This window comes from Neoarius graeffei, chromosome 2 (assembly GCF_027579695.1).
Source record: "Neoarius graeffei isolate fNeoGra1 chromosome 2, fNeoGra1.pri, whole genome shotgun sequence".
NCBI lineage: Eukaryota > Metazoa > Chordata > Actinopteri > Siluriformes > Ariidae > Neoarius > Neoarius graeffei.
In genome coordinates, this window is record NC_083570.1 from 56,313,815 (window position 1) to 56,331,851 (window position 18,037).

The 18,037-nt window shown below is 43.7% G+C and overlaps 1 protein-coding gene across 2 annotated transcripts in view; it reads left to right on the forward strand.

Moving 5' to 3' along the window:
• The window catches only part of zmp:0000001167 (protein phosphatase 1 regulatory subunit 12A), a 77,136-nt gene that overhangs the window by 40,387 nt on the left and 18,712 nt on the right, over window positions 1-18,037 (forward strand). For both annotated transcript variants that reach the window (XM_060914472.1, XM_060914471.1), the window contains exons 2-7: window positions 7,930-8,060; window positions 12,009-12,127; window positions 15,385-15,541; window positions 15,646-15,790; window positions 15,875-15,949; window positions 16,375-16,457. In XM_060914472.1, coding sequence (XP_060770455.1) covers window positions 7,930-8,060; window positions 12,009-12,127; window positions 15,385-15,541; window positions 15,646-15,790; window positions 15,875-15,949; window positions 16,375-16,457 — 710 coding nt within the window. The remainder of the gene's footprint in view (window positions 1-7,929; window positions 8,061-12,008; window positions 12,128-15,384; window positions 15,542-15,645; window positions 15,791-15,874; window positions 15,950-16,374; window positions 16,458-18,037) is intronic.

Genomic DNA, 18,037 nt, shown 5'->3' on the forward strand with positions numbered 1-18,037 from the left:
GGTGAGCCTGTGCATCTCCTTTTCCAATACTTTTCCATGTCATTTTTGTTCAGTTTTTGAGAAAGGAGTTGGAGTGGTCATTTTTCTGAGACTTGGCACACCAATTAAAATCTAGCCAGAGAGCTAGTGTTTGTTTAGCCATGTTTAATTTTGTTACATTCTAATGCACAATTTTGTGCTTTTAGATCTGAATGGCTCATCCAAACATTCATTCAGTGTAGTGTTTGTTTAAAGTTTTCCACTGACGTACAAGCAAGGCTTATTAGTGATCTGGCTGCAGGCCAGGCCGGATCAGCTTATGCGATCATGCGTCGTCCATCGTAGTCATCGTCCATCCACAATTTTGCAAAAATCATGACTCCTACAGGATGGATTGATTTGGATTTCGATCAAACTCGCATACGATTTTCCCCAGGTGGGTGTGCATAAAAGTTGTCAAGATGGTGGCGCCACCAGTCATATTTATGATTTCATGGAAATCTTGGCCAGTATGAGCAAGGATGCTTTATCCTAATGGGCTTCATGGGCAGCTGCCCAGGGCCTCTGCCAATAGGGGGCCTCGGAGGTAGCGAGATCGGAAAATCTCATTATCTCTAGCTGCTTTATCCTTCTACAGGGTCGCAGGCAAGCTGGAGCCTATCCCAGCTGACTACGGGCGAAAGGCGGGGTACACCCTGGACAAGTCGCCAGGTCATCACAGGGCTGACACATAGATACAGACAACCATTCACACTCACATTCACACCTACGCTCAATTTAGAGTCACCAGTTAACCTAACCTGCATGTCTTTGGACTGTGGGGGAAACCGGAGCACCCGGAGGAAACCCACGCGGACACGGGGAGAACATGCAAACTCCGCACAGAAAGGCCCTTGCCGGCCCCGGGGCTCGAACCCGGACCTTCTTGCTGTGAGGCGACAGCGCTAACCACTACACCACCGTGCCGCCCAGATCGGAAAATATGAAACGATATTTTCAGAAGTTTTGATCATATTGAACATTTTTCATGCATTTCGCCACCCGTAAGGAAGCCCACCTTGTCCCGTCGCATAAATCACCCGTCATTGTCAATATGATCACTGTCCAACATGTCTTCACACGCTACGCCAGCTTGCGTTCAATGATTTAATTAATGACTTCGCTTTCCAGAAAAGTAGGAAAGTGCTCTTGTAAGTTGACCCATGGCTGTCAAACTGAATGCGCAAAGCTGTGTGCCACTGCTGTTTGGGACGTTACGTGTGTGAAAGGATGAAATGTTTCACATAGCCTAACATTTTGAGATTTATTTCTGAGAAGCAAGATATTTTTCTTTCTTTATCGCTCTTTGTTTTCACAAGTTAAAAGTCGCCTGGATTCCAAAATGAAAACGAACGGTTATATACCAAATGAATGTTCTTGTTCTGAATACTAAAGAAACTGTTGTAGGCCGAGGTTATGTTCTTGACATGTTGTTCATTGACTCGCTCATTCAAAGGCTTCTTGAGGCTAAACTTTAGTTAACCAGACTTGTTAACCGTGATGTCTGATGGATTTTTTCACCATGCAATTGCCTATTTCACCATTGCTTTTTCTCGATTAAATAGGTGATGATGGATATAAAGTTTTATCGTTCAATAGTATTTCTAATTGTGCCACTGTCATTATTTAAGTTTCTGTGTCTAGTTAGACCGGCACGTCTGAGGGGGTGAATTTGCTGAGCGCAGTTGACAACAGGCGGGGGTGAGGTCTCGGGGGGGGGTCTGCCCAGGGCCTCGGCAAGGGTTAACGCGGCCCTGAATATGAGCTACAGACTCATTAAGGCTATTTTTTTTTCTTTTTTTGTGTGTATATTGCTACACCCCTAATATACACTCACTCACGCTCTACCTTTAATAAGAACACCCATACACCTCCGCATTCATGCAGTTATCTAATCAGCCAATCATATGGCAGCAGCACAATGCAGAGTACTGTATAATGCAGATACACATCAAGGAGTTTCAGTTAGCCTAATGTTCACATCAAGTATTAGAATGGGGGGGTTATTTGTGATTTTTAAACCATGGCTTTAACCTGGTTTGAGTATTCCATTAACTAACTGCTGATCTCCTGGGGTTTTCACACACAAGTCTCTCGAGTTTACACAGAATGGTGCAACAACAGCAAAAAAAAAAAAAAAGTGAGCGAGAGCTCTGTAGGTGGAAACGCCTTGTTGATAAGAGAGGTCAGAGGAAAATGAAGATTGGTTCGAGCTGCCAGGAAGGTTCTAGTAACTCATAGCAAGTCTTTTTACAACCGTGGCGAGCAGAAAAGCATCTCCGCACAAAGCATTGAAACTTGAGGTGGATGGACGACGACAACAGCAGAAGACCACATCAGGTTCAGACCAGAACAATCTTCCCATCGATCACTCACTATGCATCATATGTCATATAATTGTTATTAAATCCATTTTGAAAACATTTGATCTCTCTAATAGTCACCCACAGGTAGGGGAGCGTGTTGAACCAATGCTAATATTAGTTAGTTGTTGAGCGCTCTCTGTAGACTCGTTAATGAGCATTGGTGCTGCGCAACCTTTCGTGCTAATATGAGAAAAAATAAGCAGGTCCTAGCTCCGATTTCCTGCCGGTATGACATGCCAAAACAGTCCTGACTGCTGTGTATCTGTTACTAGAACATTGTGTTTCAGCAGGGGCCTCCACTAATAACTGCCAGTCAGATGTTGTGTAACCTCCCCCACTTTCTGCTGAATGACTTCTCTGTGCTGAGGCTCTTGGTCCTGAACACGCAGTTCTGCTCGTACACCAAATGAAACAAACCTGGGTAGCGTAAGTGATGTAACTTGCAGCAAATGTCATTTCTTCTCGTACACTTTTTTTTTTTTTTTTTGTAACCAGCTGAACACACCACCTCCCCACCTCGACCAACTCCCAGAGGTTCACTCGCCATGTTTTAGGCTAGGGGGATGTGCAATATGACTTTCATAATAAATAATAGTTTCAATCTATATAGCGCCTTTCTCAAAACCCAAGGTCGCTTTACAATTATAGAGAACAAACAAAGTCTACCAAATAGAGGCCAGGAGGTCATTCCAATGGTGTAGCAGCCACAGTTCCACCAAAAGGCGCACGAAAACAAGTCCCGCACAGCTGGGGAACACCACGCCATGGATCCACAAAGCGAGCACGGAAGCGCCGCCATGCAGAGCGCCGGTACGTCCCCAGCCGCTGCAACATCGCTCAGAACACCACGCCAAGCACTAAAGCACAGAGCGCTGGACAACCACGATGTTAAAATGAGCAACCAGCTCACTGCAGTCCATAGCGAGGAGCACAGGCTTCACCCACAGCGAACCAAGGCCTGGAGGGAACCGACGCCCAAAACCGGGTCCGAAGCTACACCACAACCGGCGGACAAAACACTCAAACCTCAAACTACACAAACACTCGAGAGAAAATAAAATTAAAAAAAAAGATTGATTTTAGATCAGGGCGGCACAGTGGTGTAGTGGTTAGCGCTGTCACCTCACAGCAAGAAGGTCCGGGTTTGAGCCCCGTGGCCAGCGAGCGCCTTTCTGTGTGGAGTTTGCATGTTCTCCCCGTGTCCGCGTGGGTTTCCTCCGGGTGCTCCGGTTTCCCCCACAGTCCAAAGACATGCAGGTTAGGTTAACTGGTGACTCTAAATTGAGTGTAGGTGTGAATGTGAGTGTGAATGGTTGTCTGTGTCTATGTGTCAGCCCTGTGATGACCTGGCGACTTGTCCAGGGTGTACCCCGCCTTTCGCCCGTAGTCAGCTGGGATAGGCTCCAGCTTGCCTGCGACCCTGTAGAACAGGATAAAGCGGCTAGAGATAATGAGATGAGATGAGTTTAGATCGAAAATGATCAAAATGTCATGACGATCTGGCTTTACAAAGAGAACTCTTGTCAGTGGTGCTGAAAACTTAGGAGAGAGTTGTTTTAAGAGGCAGGTTTTACCCTCTTCACTAGTCCAGCTTGTGTTCTCCCCAGTAATATCGAAGAGTAGGAAGTTCCTGAAGTTGCACTTCATCCTCGTTGTGTTTCACAAAACAGCAGTATGGAGGCACGGTGCAAACGATTGTTTTGACTGTTGTTTTGCGAAATATCTTGGAAACACAACAAACTTGTTTAACCACCAAGAAAGCCCACCAATGAGTTTTGCTGAAATTCAGGTAATACAGGTGTACATGAGAGTCAAACACAAACGCATGATGAAAGCAAACGGCAATAACAAACATGTTTTGAGAACACACTCCTCCTCCTTATGAGAACACGTAAGCCCTGGAAGAACGTCGCTGATGCCTTACCTGGCCAAGGATATCTAGTTCTTTAGTACAGATAAATAATTGAGTTGGGTGTCTTTAGGCAGTAGGTGCCCTGTTTTATATTGAAAGTGGTGTGGAGGGAATGTACACCTACAAACCGGAGTTGTAGGAAATGGGTCGTGATTTCAAGTAAGGGAAGTTTAGACACCGGACTCCTTCATGGGTTTTTCTGTACTTTTGACTATTTTCTACATTGTAGAACAATACTGAAGAGATCAAAATTATGAAATAAGAGATGGAATTATGTGGTAAACCAAAAAAAATTTTTAAATGTTTTTTCATATTTTAGATTCTTCACAGTAGCCAGCGTTTCCCTTGATGACGCTTTACACACTATCGGCATTATCTTAACCAGCTTCATGAGAGAGTCACCTGGAATGCTTTTCAATTAACAGGTGCCTCGTCAAAAGTTAATTAGTGCAATTTCTGCCGCCTTAATGTGTTTGAGATCAAACAGTAGATAATAAGAATACAGTAAATAGCCCTGTTCCACAACTGTAGTAATCCATATTAGGTCAAGAACTGATCAACTAAGTAAAGAGAAACATCATCCATCATTCTATTAAAGGAACAGTCCACCGTACTTCCATACTGAAATATGCTCTTATCTGAATTGAGACGAGCTGATCCGTACCTCTCCGAGCTTTGCGCGACCTCCCAGTCAGTCAGACGCAGTCAGACACGCTGTCACTCCTGTTAGCAATGTAGCTAGGCTCAGTATGGCCAATGGTATTTTTTGGGGCTGTAGTTAGATGCGACCAAACTCTTCCGCGTTTTTCCTGTTTACATAGGTTTATATGACCAGTGATATGAAACAAGATCAGTTACACAAATTGAAACGTAGCGATTTTCTATGCTATGGAAAGTCTGCACTATAATGACAGGCGTACTAACACCTTCTGCGCGCTTCGGCAGCGCATTGATACGGAGCTCAGATATCAATGCGCTGTCGAAGCGCGCAGAAGGTGTTAGTACGCCTGTCATTATAGTGCGCACTTTCCATAGCATAGAAAATCGCTACGTTTCAATTTGTGTAACTGAACTTGTTTCATGTCACTGGTCATATAAACCTATGTAAACAGGAAAAACGCGGAAGAGTTTGGTCGCATCTAACTACAGCCCCAAAAAATACCATTGGCCATGCTGAGCCTAGCTACATTGCTAACAGGAGTGACAGCGCGTCTGACTGCGTCTGACTGACTGGGAGGTCGCGCAAAGCTCGGAGAGGTACGGAGCAGCTCGTCTCAATTCAGATAAGAGCATATTTCATTATGGAAGTACGGTGGACTGTTCCTTTAAGGCAGGGGTCTTCAATCCTATCCGCAAAGGGCCGGTGTAGCTGCAGGCTTTCATTACAGCCAAATTGGAGGCTCACTTGATTGTTGATTGGAGATGAGGGTGAAATGATTAAACAAGTGAAATCAGGTGTAGCTCCTGCTTGGTTGGAATGAAAGTCTGCAGCCACACTGGCCCTTTGCGGATAGGATTGAAGACCCCTGCTTTAAGGCATGAAGTGTTTTTTTTCTCTTTCTCTTTCTTTTTTAAAATTAATAAAGAAAAATCCCTGAATTAGATGTCTCCAAACTTTTGACTGGTACTGTATATGTTGCCTCACAGCAAGAAGGTTCTGGGTTCAAGCCCAGTGGCTGATTGGGGTCTTTCTGTGCGGAGTTTGCATGTTCTCCCCGTGTCCACGTGGGTTTCCTCCGGGCGCTCTGGTTTCCCCCACAGTCCAAAGACATGCAGGTTAGGTTAACATGGGGCAGCCTTGGCCTGAGGTTGGGCTGAAGTGCCCTTGAGCAAGGCACCGAACCCACAACTGCTCCCTGGGCGCTGTAGCATAGCTGCCCGCTGCTGTGTCTGTGTGTATGTGTGTTCACTCCTTCAGATGGGTTAAATGCAGAAGTTAAATTTCACTGTGTGCTTAAATGAGAACTGAAGTCATTTTTAAACTTCTTAATTAACGTGTTCTTCAATGACAGTTTCGGTTTTAGTAACCTTATATCGTGAATCGTATTGGCAACTAATTGCAATTAAATATTATACTTATCGGCCTATTCGGTTTTTAGCCGTGTTGAATGTAGTTCATTTGGTCCACAGCAGGTGTCGCTTATCCGCGCGATCTTCACGAGACTTGTGCGAGACTTCGAAACGTGAAGTGTCAGCCAGGTGTCAGTGCCGCCATTTTGAAAACTGTTCTCCAAACTAAATATTGCACAAAAACGAGTTTAAATGACGATTACTGCCTACTTTTTTCAAACTTTCCTGATTGCTATCAAAACAAACAAAACTTCCGGCTTGATTACATCAGCATTCGAAGGAGGGTACGCACGTCTTTTGACAACGTCGGCAGATGTTGGTCACTTTGATTTCTGCTTTACATTTTACTTCTGTCCTACAATGTCTCACAAGTCTCAACGAATCTCGTTTGCAGCCATCGCTTTGACATATGGACTGATATATTACAGAGCATATTTCAAACACTCATAACTTGCTATCGCAGCAACAAAAATGGCTATCAAAAATGCGTTCCGATATTTAATAAAATGAGAGAATTTTGATGATAAATTTGCCTTCAGTTCTCCGTTAATGCCTCGGTCACAACCAGCCGTACGTGCTCCTACGGCCGGTCTATGTGCAAAAAACGCAAGGAACGCACGGAGGGCGCGCGTGTGACGTGCTGATTTTCGAGCCGCAGACCGGCCGCAGAGGTTCTTTGTCATGTCAAACTCTACGGGCGCTTACGTTTTTTTTTCAGGTTGCAAGACAAACTTACGGCCAACGTGCGTCTTTCTCCACGAACAAAAAAAACGCAGCGATTTGGGAAACGCCAAAAAAATCGTACGTCCGGTTGTGACCTACGCTTAAGTCTTTGCTTGTGTATGTGTGACCAAAGGCTTCTTTGCTTCCTGTACATGCACGTTTTTCTGAGCTGCACAAAAAAGTGCCATGCACTCAAATTGGCAAGAGCAGTGAAATTACATTCGAGCCTGCATGAAAAGAAGAGTCTGCGTCCAACAAATGTGTTTTATGCTTCCAGTGTCTATTTTCTACGCTGTGAAGTTGAGCGTTGACGACGCTCAAAGTCCTCATCGCAAAAACGTCGTCAGCGTACAGCTTTTTTTTTTTTTTCCCACTACATTCAGGATGCTTTAGTTGCAAATAATTTATCTTTTAGAACACCCAAGTTTCGTCAACGTCACTTCTTTCTCACCGACTAATCAAACTCAAGAAGGGGCGGGACTTAAGATATCAATACTGTCAAAAATGGTGGAGGAGAAGCTGATGGTCGTTAAACGTTGGTCAGGATTTTTGAAATCACCTTTCTAAAGCAGATTGATACTTGACGTTGATGACAAAGGAATGTGGAAGTGCTTGATGTTTTTTTTTTTTTTTTTTGGTAACCTAGCAACATTAAGTGCTTGAGAGAAGTGCCCTGGAAGTGCTCTGAAAATGAGGTGGTGAGTGCTGCTGCCAGTGCAAATGAAAAACCTTATCTGGTGGACACGGGCAATCAGTCTCTGTGTAGATAAAGCTAAAACGTACAGATCAGCTCAGGTGATCTTGTATCTAAAAGCACATTTGGTGTCTTTGTTTCTCCAGGCTTGCATCGACGAGAACGCTGAGATGGTGCAGTTTCTGGTGGAGAGCGGTAGTGATGTGAACCGAGGGGACAACGAGGGCTGGACGCCCCTTCATGCAGCTGCTTCCTGTGGCTTCATCCAGATCACCAAGTCAGTGTGTGTGTGTGTGTGTGTCATGTAAAGGCCTGTTTATACTTTGCGTTGAAATATATTTGTGTTGTGACGCACAAAGAGGATTTATTGCACACTACACCACTTGCAGAATCCCTGACCCTTTCACACGCCACTACCCCAATCATTTGCTTGGTGTTGTAGGAGTGTGCACGTTACGTGACTTCATTCTGACCACACAATCTGTCACATTGGAAAATTCCTGCTTTCTGAAAACGGCGTAATCGGAGAAAATGTGGAGGAACTGCAGCTTGGCTTTTAATGCTGTGCCTAACAGCCATTTGGGAATGGCGCACAAAATAGGTTCTCATAGAAACAATAGCGCCGTGCTTCGGTTTCGCCCAACAACTAGATGGATGATGAACTGGATTCAGGGATCTGCTGCGCAGTGATGATGTAAAACTTGAGAACGGTCTCGGAATCGACAGCATTTTTACTCGGTCTTGTCTCGGGCATGAAATAAAATCCCAAGACCGGTCAAGACCACAACTGTGGCGATTTCACTCAACTGCTTATGCATCGTCTGTCTGATTTATTTGTTAACGTTCATGGATGCAAACGGTGCGCCTTTTTCACGGCTGTCTGGGGGACTTGTGTGAATCGTGCAGATCCGATGAGTTTTTTTTGGGGGGGGCGGGCGTTGGAGTGTCTGATTTATAATTTCATCAAAGTAAATTCTGTATTAAAATTACTAAATAAGCAAATGCCGTTACAGTCCATGAAACGTAGGAAGTATAAGTATGAGAAGAAAACAGTAAATCAGAAAGCTGCGCACTTAAAGCCAATTGGCTGCGCGCCATTATCTGCTGCTGGCTGCACGTCACTGCACGCGCAAGGATTTCCATCAGTCCAACGTAACTTGTGTAATTTACTTGCGTAAATTGGCTTTACGCGCGCAGCTTTCTGATTTACTGTTTTCTTCTCATACTTGTACTTCCTATGTTTCATGGACTTGTAACGGCATTTGCTTATTTAGTAATTTTAATACAGAGTTTACTTTGATGAAATTATAATCAGACACTCCAACGCTCAAAAAAAAAACCTCATCGGATCTGCGTGATTCACACAAGTCCCCCAGACAGCCGTGAAAAAGGCGGCATCCGCCAAAAGGTGCGCCGTTTGCATCCATGAACATTGATTTTTGATGTAAAAATTCATGCTTCAAATGCAGCCTAGACGTGACTTCTTGCTAATTTGAAATGTTTCTTGCTGTTAACGGCTGTCACCCTCCCCCACCCCCTTCATACCCACTGGTCTTGGTCGTGGTTTAGGTGGTCTTGACTACACTACTGCGCAGATCAATACCACCCACCACCCACCCCCCACCCCCCGGCTCTTGGTGATTGTTTATACTTGCAGCTAGTCGCAGAAGGATTCATGCTATGTGGTTCTTCAGTCAGAAAAACAAACATGCTTGAAACTATTGGTGCCTCGCCAAACAATCACAGATGTACAAAATTGCATCACTGGACAGTCCAGACAACACTACTGGTCACAGCAGGAGCACATAGCAAAGTAGGTTTTGCCAGCCTAGAAGAGGCATTTTCACTCACTGACTGACCGGAGTAACGAGGGTGTTGTACCGGTCCGTCATGGTGAAGAGGGAGCTGAGCCAGACGGCAAAGCTTTCGATTTACCAGTCAATCTACGTTCCAACCCTCACCTATGGTCATGAGCTTTGGGTAGTGACCTGAAAGGATGAGATCACAGATGCATGCAGCTGAAATGAGCTTTTGCCGTAGGGTGGCTGGGTTCACCCTTAGAGACAGGGTGAGGAGCTCAGACTTCCAGAGGGATCTCGGAGTAGAGCCGCTGCTCCAGGTCAAAAGGAGTCAGCTGAGGTGGTTCGGGCATCTGATTAGGATGCCTCCTGGGCACGTCCAACTGGGAGGAGACCTCGGGGTAGACCCAGAACACGCTGGAGAGATTCTATATCTCATCTGGCCTGGGAGCACCTTAGGATCCCTCAGGAGGAACTGGAAAGCATTGCTGGGGAGAGGGATGCCTGGAATACCCTGCTTAGCCTGCTGCCATCGCGACCCACTGTCGGATAAGCGAAAGAAAATGGATGGATGGACGGCTCCGTGACTGGCTGACACGGTCCCTTTCTCTAGCTAGCCAAATTTAAACATAGCTACCCTTAGCTAGCTAGCATGAAATGATACGAGGGATATATTATTCTTCTTCTATCCACATTCACTGGATATGAGCAGTCGCGGACTCTGATTGGTTACTCTATTAATAGCCTATCAGCTCGTATACCGTGAGTCAAGAAAAACAAAATGGCGGAACGTGTTGCTGAACCAACCGAGGACGAAATAAAAACTCTACTCGAAAACAAACCCCCCCAGAAAAAATACCAAAAAAGCAACAAAATATGGAATGAAAGTATTTGATGGTAAGATGCTGCCCCCACCCCCCCACCCCCACCTTTCTTCCCAAGAATTATTATACAATTTTTCACAAATTGCTCTTGTCATTTCCCCGGTTTGTTTTACGTTCATCTTTTAAGTATAAAAAAAAAATATATATATATATATATATATATATATATATATATATATATATATATAAAAATATTAAATTTTTTTTTTTTTTTTAAACACTGGTTCAAAAGCTCAAAGAAGTTTGAAAATTACGTAACTGAAATGTCCAAGGAAAAATTTAAATAAATGTGTAAAGCTGTTCTATACTTCGGCAAGACGGCACTTTCTCCAATTAAAAATAAATAAATAACCCACTAAAGTCAGTTCATGCAGCCAGCGATTGATTTTTAAGAAGCCCACCTAAGTGGAAATGGTTTTGTATAAAGTTTTTATTTATCAGATTTGTATATAAAAATGCTCTGTTTTTCTCAAAATCCAGTGAATATGGATAGAATAAAAGTTATTCCACTCAATCTCATCGTACATGGCTTATAGGCAGCTCCAGCACCACGCGCCTCGTCGGCTATCAGCTCACGTACGACTCGATTTCGTGGAATAACTGTTATCGGTACATACCGTACCTGCATCTACTGCTCTTGGTCGCAAACTATCCCCCCTTCCACATCATTGTGGGATGTGTGAGAGAGGGAGGGAGAGCGAGAGAGGGAGTTGTAGGTGTTAGTATTTGTGTGTTCTTGCTTCAAATATCACTGAAGCTACTTAGTTATATTAAATGATTTGGGTCTGAGGATGCCTTGTAGCTTGAATGTGTTTGCCGTGTACTGGGTGTCTTTATCTCGCGCGTCGGGTCGTTTACTTGTATGAATGCGTGTCCTGCGCTTGGCTATCTACCTAATGTGAGTCACTTTACAATGCAGATAACATTTAGCTAGCAATCAGTGAATGATTCGTATCCATCTGCTACGCTTGTTCTCAAATTAGCCGACTTGCGTGTCATTTAGTGATGGTTGCTGAGTGAAGAGGCACGTTAGCTAAAGTTGTATAGTTTCATAGGTGTGTGTGTGTCCACGCTTGAAATATTATTGTGGAGAATAACTTTTATTTAATGAAGGGGCGTGAGGATGTACCGTTGCATGAATACGTTTGCAGATGCAGACTGGCTGTGGGTTGTGGTGTTTTTTTTTGGGGGGGGGGCATCCATCCATCCATTTTCCCTCCCTCCAAAAACTCAATATTATGTCTCGGTGACTTGGGTAAAAAGGATCCATCTGTTAAACGCTACATAAACAAGTCTCTCACTGTTACTGGATAAAGCCTTCTGGGTAACGATGGTAAGGGAATATTGTAAAGAATTTTAAAATATTAAGCGACTTCTTAGATATGTCGCACTTCCCCATTCAAAAATGTGCTATTTATAATGTTAATGTCTTTATCGATGGCTTTACTGCTTTATGATAAACATACTTGTCAAACGTTTGACTGATTTGTGTGTGTGATGTGATGTGATGTTCAGCTCTTGGAACCTGTGTGTGTGTTGCAGGTACCTGATAGAGCACGGCGCACAGGTGGGAGCAGTGAACAGCGAGGGGGAACTTCCTTTAGATGTGGTCACGGAGGATGCAATGGCACGGCTGCTAAAGGCAGAGATCAAAAAACAGGGTGAGGGGGGAAAGGGAGGATAAAAGCACTGAATGAACAAATGGTGTGAGAGAAGAGCCTTTTATAAGGAGTACATATTATGTAAAAAGTAATAGAAAGGACAACAATGGGATGGAGAAAACTGATCAACAGGTCAAAGGTCGGTGTTAAATCTCTAAAAGTTGCATACATACACGTGCGCGCACACTGCATTACGGCTTTTAGTGTCGAGTGGCTGCTATTCAGGTGTACGCTAACGTTCCGATGCAACAATCCTAAACCATCCGTCATCCGTTATAATCGATAAACTAGAGATGCATTTTCTGCAAGAAAATGCGAAATGTGCATGTGATTGTGCCAAAAAAAATGAATGCAGTTCATGACGGAGTTGATTTTACATGCTAGCAGCTAATATTCAAGCTTTGACATGCTAATATAATGGATGTGGGTGGGGCATAGACAGGGACGAGACAAGGAACTGTTTTCCTGCATTCATTTGCTCTTGCAGAAGACAATACAATTACCTTCTGGTCTTTTTATTCTGCACCTCTGCTCCTAAACATACAAAAGAGGTTTTTATTTTTTTCGCGGTCCGGTTTCCATCAAATCCTGCGCTCTGATTGACTGGCGAGCGGGTCCGTATCCTACGATATGGACCCCGGTTACGGATCCTGGTTATGGACCTCTGGCGACTCGCTCGTTCACAACAACAAACATGGTAGCAATTTTTGTCAACATTTATTTTTGCATTTCTCAGGAGAACAGCATTAATTTTACAGCATGGATAGCGATAACGACAGTGTTCACAGCGAAAGCAAGTTTTACTACCCTGAGGAAGAAGAAATAAAAAAACATTTCAGCAGAAAGCTAAAAACCTCTAACTTGCTAACGCCGAGCAAAAACATGGCTGAATCCTGAATGACTCCTATTTGTATAAATAGGGAACTACATAGGCGGCAAAATGTAGTTTTTTTTCCTGCCATGGAAGTGCACTTGTATACCGAGGAGGAAGCCATTTGCATTACAGCCGTGAATGAGGATTCAAAATGGCGGCTCAGCTTGGTTTTCCCTTTCGGGCGCTCTCGTTTTCTGTTAGAATTTGGTAAAGAAAAAAATAAATATATCATTTACCAGCTTAAGGTCGGTCCGTATGGTGAAATACCGTGACCTCAGCCTTGAATACTGACCTCGGCCCAGAGGGCCTCGCTCAGTACTTTCAAGACCTCGGTCACGGTATTTCACCATATGGACCTCCCAGCTGGGAAATAACATGTTGTTTTATATTGTGTGTGTGTGTGTGTGTGTGTATGAGAGAGAGGTTTTTTTTTTTTTTTAATATTATTAGGAAAATGGATGCTAAAGTCTCTGCAGCGCTACACTGGTCACATGGTGCAGGCAGCCCACTGTAGTGCAAATGGCGCCAAGAAAGCTAACCGAAAACTTCTACCAAAACTTATACTAGTGGTTAAAACAACACAAAGCGTCTGGGTAATGCTATCAGCGTTAGCATTAAATAATATCTGCCAGAAGAAACAACATAAATGACTCTTTTTCAAAAGAAAACAATAAAACACTTCGGCATTTACCCTCAGCAGGCGTAACGGCACTGTGAGCAGAAGACGGGAGGAGCTATGGAAACCAGAGGTGTACAGAAAAAGTGATGGCCAAAAAGCACTTTCCACAGGAAACGTGAATGAAAATAACAGAGAAAATTCACAAATATTCAACAGAATAATTAAATGCTAAATTAAATGTCACGAAAACAAAAATTAATAAAGTGCATTTTTAACTCCGTGACCTTAACAGCTAGTGCTAATGATTAGCTACTAACAGCTAATATGCTAACGCTAGCTGTTAGCATGTTCTCCGTTCACATGTTAGTCGTTACTGATGAGCTGTAAATCAGTTAACAGGCTAGCGAGGTGATTTTGCTTACGCTTATAATTCTTTACCTCTGATTATTTAAAATCCTTCCTTCTCTACGTAATTTTTTCATGAGTTAACGGTAGGCCTACCCCCAGATTCTCAACAAAGTTGCTCACTTAACGATCGGAGGATACTAAATTAAATCGTATTGTTTGGAAGCCTGAGGTTTACACCTTTTTGTCTATAGTCACCTTTAGTATAAATACGCAGGTGATTTTTGGTATAGAAAATTGCCTGCCCTGATTAGTCGAGAAATTCTGACTATTTCTCGATGATTACCTTAAGTGACTCTGTAAAATGGCGGCCAGTCGCTTTGTCATCGTAAATGAGGAAGAAGTATAAATTATGAAAGAAAACACGGTTCCTAAAAGCACTAAAGATGCTGCGAAGTTTGGTCTCAAACTATTCAAAGGGAAGTCAGAATTGTGATTTTATTTTATCAATTTCAAAACAAGGTATTTTATGAGTCGGCATAGAAAAGTGACGCAAGTCTCGGTGAATATCAGGAGTTATGAAAGATTCAACTTCATCTCGGTTATTGTTCACTGATCTTCACTTCACCTTCGGTGAATAATTGTTAATTATTTTTTTCATGGTCCAAATCCTGCGCTCTGATTGGCTGGCGAGTTACGGAACTCTGGTGACTCGCTTGTTCACAACAACAAAAAACATGGTGGCAATTTTTTGTCAACATTTATTTTTGCATTTCTCAGGAGAATCGCATTAATTTTACAGCATGGATAGCGATAGCGACAGTGTTCACAGCGAAAGCGAGTTTTACTACCCTGAGGAAGAAGAAATAAAAAAACATTTCAGGAGAAAGCTAAAAACCTCTAACTGTTGCTAACGCCGAGCAAAAACATGGCTGAATCCTGAATGACTCAATTTTGTATAAATAGGGGACTACATAGGCGGCAAAATGTAGTTTTTTTTTTTTTTCCTGCCATGGAAGTGCACTTGTATACCGAGGAGGAAGCCATTTGCATTACAGCCGTGAATGAGGATTCAAAATGGCGGCTCGGCTTGGTTTTCCCTTTCAGGTGCTCTCGTTTTCTGTTAGAATTTGGTAAAGAAAAAAATATATATATTATTTACCAGCTTAAGGTCGGTCTGTATGGTGAAATACCGTGACCTCGGCTCAGAGGGCCTCGGTCGGTACTATACTATTAAGTTATTTAACTTTTATTTAAATTTATTTTATTTATTCTTTTTTCAGATGATTTTATGTTCTATTTTTAGACATGTTTGATTCAGGAGCTTGGTAGCAAATTTGAATTTCCCTCTGGGGATTAATAAAGTAATTCTGATACATAAGGTCAACACACCTGTGTGTGTGTGTGTGTGTGTGTTAGGTGTGGATGTGGAGCAGGCGAGGAGAGAGGAGGAGAGGGTGATGATGCAGGATGCCACGGCTATTTTGGCAGGAACTGGTTCTCTGGTGCCTCATCCCAATACTAAGGCCACGCCGCTGCACGTAGCCGCGGCTAAAGGCTACATCGAAGTGCTCAAGTGAGTGTATGCTGTGACACGGATCGGCCAGCACTTTGTAGTTTTTCCAGGCTGCAGTAAAACAGTATCGTGTGTGTGTGTGTGTGTGTGTGTGTGTGTGGCAGGGTGTTACTGAAGTGTAAGTTGGATGTGAATAGTAGGGACTGTGATGGTTGGACACCTCTGCATGCTGCTGCTCACTGGGGGCAGGAGGAGGCGTGCAACCTCCTGGTGGATCAGATGTGCGACATGAACGCTGTCAATAACGTGGCAAGTGAATCCGAACTCCCTTTCTTTCTCTCTCTCGCTTCCGTTTCCGTCTGACCTTTAGGTAATTGACTTTTTGTTCCACAGGGTCAGACGGCTCTCGATGTTTCCGACGAGAATCTAGTGGACAAGTTGGAGGAGCTGCAAAAGAAGCAAAATGCAGTAAGTGTGTGTACGCGCGCGCGCACGCAGTGTGGTATGTTCCACATGGGAAGTGCTATCTTATCACCTCTCTCTGGTTTATGTTCAAAGACCACTTTCGCTCTTTCAAGAAAAGGTTATCTGTGCTGGAACACACTCGGAAAGCCAGCAGTTTGCTCAAACACACACACACACACACACTGAGTTATTGCAGGGCAGGACTGCTCAAGCCAGGAGCCATATAAGGACCTCCACATAATAGCGTGTCAGACTGTGTTTATTATTTTACCTTTTGCTGCTCTTTGGCAGTTAATTACATAAAGAAGGCTTACTGTAAGGCTGGTGAGTTTTGGTCTATGATCAGGGTTTTAGCGAGAGATGGAGTGGAGGGATTTTCAGCAGGTTTTATTACTGTTTTTATCCTGCTGTCGTGTGTAAATCTTCAGATGCGTACAGAGAAGCAGAAGATCCAGATGCCTGTTATTGAAACCAGTCCACCCATTTCTATGGCACCAGTCCGTCCTCGCAGGTAAAAAAAACCAAAACACACACGCTGACTCCGATGTGGTGTGCATGTTATTTCACCCACCAGCTCTGGCCTCACAAAAAGACACGATATTTGAATTGCATGCGTGAACACCAACACGGACACTATATAAAATGGTGGGTCTTAGGGATTTGGAGAACATTTTGAAGGGATTAGTGACCTGGAGAGTCGCATATTAGTGATGGAAATCTTGTGTGTATGTCTTAGGCTACGTTCACACTGCAGGCTGAAGTGACTCAAATCCGATCTTTTCGCCCATATGTGACCTGTATCCGATCTTTTATTGACAATATGAACGACACAGATCCGATTTTTTTCAAATCCGACCCAGGCCGTTTGGATATGTGGTCCTAATTCCGATCCCTATCCGCTCTTTTCATATGCGACTTCAGTCTGAACCGCCAGGTCGCATTCATCCGACTTACACGTCATCAACAAGCCACAAACGTCACTATTCTGCGCTGAAGTAGGCGGCGGGTCTCTCAAAAAAAAGTTACAACAACATGGCGCATAATCACAGGCGCAGATAGAGGGGGGGACTCGTCCCACCCAGATTTAAATTCACCTCGTTCGGTCCCCCCCCACTTATAGGGAGGAAAAAACGTCTATGCTGTCTTTCTTTGCATAAGGCAAACCTCACGGAAAAATCAAAAGACTAATTACCATTCGGTTTATTGAGGTGCACAGCAGTGTATACATAGTTGCAACAACTCACATAAAACAAAACAAAGACTGATATTTGGTTGGTTGAGCTGCGCAGACTGCACAGGTTGCGAGCTCGAGCTTGGTTGCTATGGTTACTAACAACAAGTTTGACAGGCATATCGGGGTTGGGGTTGGTTAGCTGGCAGCTTTGTCCCCCCCCGGTTTTTTGTCCCTCCCAGTTCAAAAAACGTATCTGCGCCCCTGCGCATGACATCAATGCGAGGGACGCTTCGGGCTGTGAAGGTTCTGAATCTTCTCAATGGAAGGACGCAGAGGTTAGGGAGCTGATTTCCATTTGGGGGGATGCAGCTATTCAAGCTAGATTGGATGGGTCATACCACAACCGGGCGGTTTTACTTCCGTAAACACTGGCCATGCTCACTGCGTGTGACGTCGTCGTATCCTGCAATGCGCATGCGGAACACTTTTAGGTCGCTTTTCGTTCATACTGAGGATCACATACAAGTCGCATATATTTGTTAATGTGAACGACCTCACAAAAAAATCGGATTTCACAAAAAAAATCGGAATTGAGCATTAAGCCTTGCAGTGTGAACGTAGCGCAAAATGCGCAAAGCAGTCAGATTTCATGATACGATTTAATTTGTGTGGGACTATTCTTTCTGTAGTTTTAAGCACCTATAGATGACTTGCAACCACGTGATCAAAATGTGCTAGGTCCTGAGCGCCCGCCATGATGGTGGATATACGAAGCAACTTGAATGGCAGCCGCTGAAAGCGCGTCTGTAAACAATGCTGAATTTTCTCAGTATTACCACGATTTGAACGCTCGAGCGAAGATTCGATACAAAGAGAAGATAGATATGTGTGGGTTTGACCCATATTATTTAAAACAA